This window comes from Macrobrachium nipponense, chromosome 17, assembly GCF_015104395.2.
Source record: "Macrobrachium nipponense isolate FS-2020 chromosome 17, ASM1510439v2, whole genome shotgun sequence".
Taxonomy (NCBI): domain Eukaryota; kingdom Metazoa; phylum Arthropoda; class Malacostraca; order Decapoda; family Palaemonidae; genus Macrobrachium; species Macrobrachium nipponense.
This window is the reverse complement of record NC_087210.1, coordinates 71,821,404-71,826,403: the sequence shown is the minus strand read 5'-3', so window position 1 is coordinate 71,826,403 and position 5,000 is coordinate 71,821,404. Positions and strand designations below refer to the sequence as shown.

General features: G+C 37.1%; 1 protein-coding gene across 1 annotated transcript in view; it reads right to left on the bottom strand.

Annotated features, from left to right (window-relative positions):
* The window catches only part of LOC135195950 (uncharacterized protein DDB_G0271670-like), a 60,193-nt gene extending 57,228 nt beyond the window's left edge, over nt 1–2,965 (bottom strand). Inside the window, exon 1 of the mRNA XM_064222453.1 lies at nt 2,874–2,965. Within this exon, the coding sequence (XP_064078523.1) occupies nt 2,874–2,965 (92 nt within the window). The remainder of the gene's footprint in view (nt 1–2,873) is intronic.
* Between the last annotated feature and the right edge of the window lie 2,035 nt (nt 2,966–5,000).

Sequence of the window (5,000 nt, the reverse complement as noted above, 5' to 3'; positions counted from 1 at the left end):
CGGCTTAATTTCTTGCTGTTTTGCGCAGTATGGAAGCCACCATATGGCCGAGGTACGTGTGGTGGTTGGCAGTCTTTTGCCCTCTTTTCACGGCTTTCTTTCAGCCGATATCTAAAAGCACTATGGAATTAAAATCCCACAGAAACATAACGGAGCATCTGATGTCTAGACCCGTCCCTTACCACGCTCCTGATTGGCTGTTGATAAGCCAATCACAGGGCTGGAAACTCTCGGTCTCTCGAGAGAGTTCACACAGGTAGGATGTATGTTCCACCTCTCCTGAGGGATACGGCTTTCAAAAGTATCCCTCAGGAGAGGTGGAGCATACATCCTACCTATGTGAAATCTCTCGGGAGACTGAAAGTTTCCAGCCCTGTGATTGGCTTTTCAACAGCCAATCAGGAGCGTGGTAAGGGACGGGCCTAGACATCAGATGCACGGTTGATGTGAATCTACTATAGTCAGACGTTGTGATAAATGGATCGAAATGGAAGATAATAAACGAATGGATATTTTCTAATAATAAAAATATTCATAGTAGCTTAAGTCTTAGTTCATTTGAAAAGCAAACTGTACTGATATTGCAGAAATATATTTATACAGTAACGCAACTGTGGATTTGTTTCTCCATTTTTCATTATGTTTACCATTCTTAGATTGCTTAGGAGACTTCTATCTTCTATTTATCGTTTTAATGCGAAGTATTTTCCGTAACGCCTACAAGTGTGAGCCCTCTGGCTTCTGCCGATCCTTCTCATTTAAAAGGTTCAATGACAAAGAAGGAAAAAAAATGATCTCGATTCTCCTCAAAAAACGAAGCAATAGAAACAGGCAACTGGAAATTTATATATTTTCCCCTAAGGCTCCTTTCGTTCTTTTTCCCGGACTAATTATGATACGGGCATTCACGTATCACATTCAGGAGAGCTTATTTTTCCACATCTACATTACACACCCCATTCAGAGTTGCGGCCAATTAATGTTGGAACGAAGCATTGATACATTCGACTCAATAGAATATCTTCCCTCATCGCTCTCTGTCTCTCTCTCGCTATCTCTCTTTCTCTTCCCCACTTCCCATTCCCCTCATCCCTTGCCCACCCACCCCCTTATCTCTCTCTCTCTCTCTCTCTCTCTCTCTCTCTCCTCTCTCTCTCTCTCTTTCTTTTTATGTCTTAGTGTTGTAAACCCGATATTCTGATATTTATCATTTTTTCCTCTGATATACACAAGTTTTCGACTATGATTTTTGAATTCCTGGGAAACTTTACCGGTTGAAGACATCGGTTTATTATTGTCTTTCTCATGAAAGGATTTAGTTTTCCTTCATTTCCATATCTTTTTCATATTTTCTCTATCGGAGCTTTGTTCGCTTATCTGAAAAGCAAAATCATTCCTCACCAAAAGTCACTTTGAAAGCTCAGTTCGCTTCTCCGTTTTCTAATTCAAAAACCTTTAATTAAGTGTTGCTGCTCTATCCAAGGAAATGATTTTCAACTTTTAAAGTTTCGTTTTTTATCATATTTCGCTTATAGACTGAATACTGACGCTTATCATTTAATCAAGAAAATGGAGATAGAAAATGAAAACAAATTATCATTTCTGGACATCCTTGTCACTAGAGTCAATTCAGAATTCACGACTGCAGTATATCGAAAAAAGGCGTTCACGGGATTAGCCAATAACTTCTATAGCTCTTGCCAGAAAACCTTGAAGATTAATACCATATACACACTGGTCTATAGAGCTTTGAAATACTCATCCAACTGGCAAATTTTTCATAACGAAATGGAATTTTTAATAACCTTTTTTCAAAAAAACTCCTATCCCAAAGATATTGTACATAATATAATTAATAAATTAGTAGGTAACTATATCCAACCACCTCCTCCGCTAATGGATGTCCCAAAGAAACTGATGTATGCGTCGATTCCATATATAACAAACTCGAAGTTTGCTCTCAGACTCTCACAAATAATAGAACAAGTAATTCCTTGTCTCAAAATTAAACTTATCTCAAACAATCCTTGCAAAATTGACTCACTTTTTAATTTCAAAGATCGTATGCAGGACTTTATGAGATCCAACGTTGTATATAAATTCACATGCGCAGGATGCCCTATAACTTACATGGGATCTATTCGAAGATTACTGCAGATGAGATATTGTAGCCATATGGGTTTCAGTTATAGAACAGGTCAAAGAATTAGTAATCCAGAATTTTCTAGTATCAAGAATCATGCCGCTAAATGCAAAATATATCTATCGAAACAGCACTTCTCGATAATAGGTTACACTAAAGACCCGGACCACTAACTACCTTGGAATCGTTAATTATTAAAAGACTGGTTCCCCCATTGAATAATAACACCTCGGCTTCACCTCTACATCTGGCATAGTCAACGTCTTGGACCTGGCTCTCTCAAAAATCATTCCTTGCTTTCCTTCCATTCTAGTCGGTTGGTATCTCAGTGGTTCTTCTTCTCTTTTTTAACTATTTATATTTTTACTGCATTTTAACATGAATACTATTGTGAATCCTTATTTTTATTTTTTAACATATGAATTTCTCTTTTAACAGAGAAAGGATGCACAAATTTTGATGTTTGGCGAAAACGTTTTGTATAATATATCTTGGGCTTTTTTTTTTTTTTTTTTTCATGTGAAGTATCAATGGACCTCCTGAACCTCATATACGTATATAATATGTATCTATATACATATATATATATATATATATATATTATATATATATATATCATTTATATGTATATATGTGTGTGGGTGTTTGTGTATAATTTCAACATTAAGTAATTTCCTCCGCTCCGAAAGTGGAGGATACACAATAAGGCAATGTTTACCATCACATTCACCGCTCAATGATGACGAAGACCTTGTGCTGAAAACCTAGAAAGGCCGTCAGCCACGCATCGAACCCTTCTGCATAAACTGGTCTTCTCTTCATCTCTGTCCTGTCCTTACTCTCGCAATCTATAAATTAACTATCTAGGCCTTCCTCTGCTTCCAAGAAAGCTATCAGTATCTTCGACAGCATTTGCAGGAAGCTCATGACTTTTGTTGTACAGAAAGGCAGAACATTTTTTTATTTGTATTTTCAATATATATATATATATATAGTATATATATATATATGTATATATAGATATGTATATATATATATATGGTGTAGATATATATATATATATATAGATATGGGTATATATGTATATATATATTACATAATTAATATATATATATATATATATATATATATATTATTATATAATCTAAATCTGTTCCGAGCCAAAGCATTAAAATGCATAGAAAGTATAAGTACATATTACGTTACATTATTTTATTTTTTCGCTATTCTTGTTCTAATCTGTTGAATGCGAAAAGATAACATAAATTGCTTTCTCTATTAAATCATGATTTTTTACTCTTTTATAGATATGAATGCGTTATGGTGAGAGATGATACAATTCAGCGATGATTGCGCTGATGTTAATATGATTCATGATGACGCTGTAAAATAATAAAATAATAAATCTCGGACGATGTTTTCATCAACTCTTTCCATTCCGTAAGATTTTGAATTGCAAAATATGTTTCTGTCCCGAATTTGTCTTTTTATTTCTTTCTTTTTCCGACAGGATGATGCAGTAATACATGAAATATAATATTAGAAAACTACAACACTCACAAAGGAGATTTTTCATAAGTCATTTTCAAATATTGAATACCCGAATTTAATTTTGAAATAACGTTTTAAAACTGAAGCATCATTTTATATTCAGTGAAGTAGATGTCTTTACTGAAGTTACAAGGCTTCCAAAATTGAAAAAATCATCACATGCTTAGTCGAATTGGAAAATTGAATAACTTAAGCTCAAACAAGAAAGCCAGTACGAACAAGAAAATAAAGAAAGAATTAGAGGTTACAGACGAATGATCTGCCTTTCAGAAAAAAAGATAAAAAACGTTTTTTTAGAGAGTGCATCCATCCATCTACCTCAGACACGATCCCGACGGAGAGAGAGAGATGGTTCTTGGTAGGTAGATTAAGAAGTTCCGGAACTCTCATGTTTTAGCGAGAGAGAATCAGTGCCAGGAAAGCTTTCATAAACAGCTCTTTCCTGTCTGTCACTCACTGATTGGAGATCAATTGATTACCGATTGCTGCAGAGCCCCTTTGCCCCTGAAGGACGCAAGGGCCACGGCACCGGCTTGCGAGACCGGCGAACTCGCCCTTACGAGAAAGCCGAAAAGGATACGGCTTTTTGGTGGCACTTTGCCTTCGGATAGGGATGTCCTCATAGTTATTCAAGTGTTCCAACGAGGCTCTGTAAGGTCGGAAGGCCCAGAGACCCCGTGGGGTCACGTCGACCTTACGAAAGCAGTATGTGCCCCCATGAACTTCGATATGTTGCTCTTTTCAGCGCTCAATTAAGGCGCAACAAAGGTCTAATAAGTCTTGGTTCCTTTATTTCCCGACTGCTGCAACCCGAGTGGGCGAAAGAGGATTCCGTTTTCTATTGTCTGATCCACGTTTTCTATTGTCCGATCATTGTCTAGGTTTGTAGCGCCTGATCGATGCCATTAACGTCGTTGGCCACATGGACAAACACTGCGCCCTTAAACGAGAAGAATACAAAGGTCAAATTCGCTTCTAAATCACAGCGTATGTTAGGGCTAAAGAGCTGTGTTGATGCCGCGTGTGGATAATTGAGAGAGAGACTGCGGCAGATTCGGATCCGGGGAGAGAAGAGAAAGAGAGAGGTATATTGTGTGGGAGGTCGAGGCCTGAGGGACCAATGAATCACGAAAGAGGAAATCTTTATTTACTCTTACGTCTTCATTTCGCATGCCGGTGTATTTGAAAGATGCACGGATTATAACTCTACTATAAAAAGGTTGGTATTGGTCTGTTCGTTCATGCCGCAAAGCTCATCGGAGAAGAGATGGAACCGAACGGGAAACGACAACAACTCATAATCAGG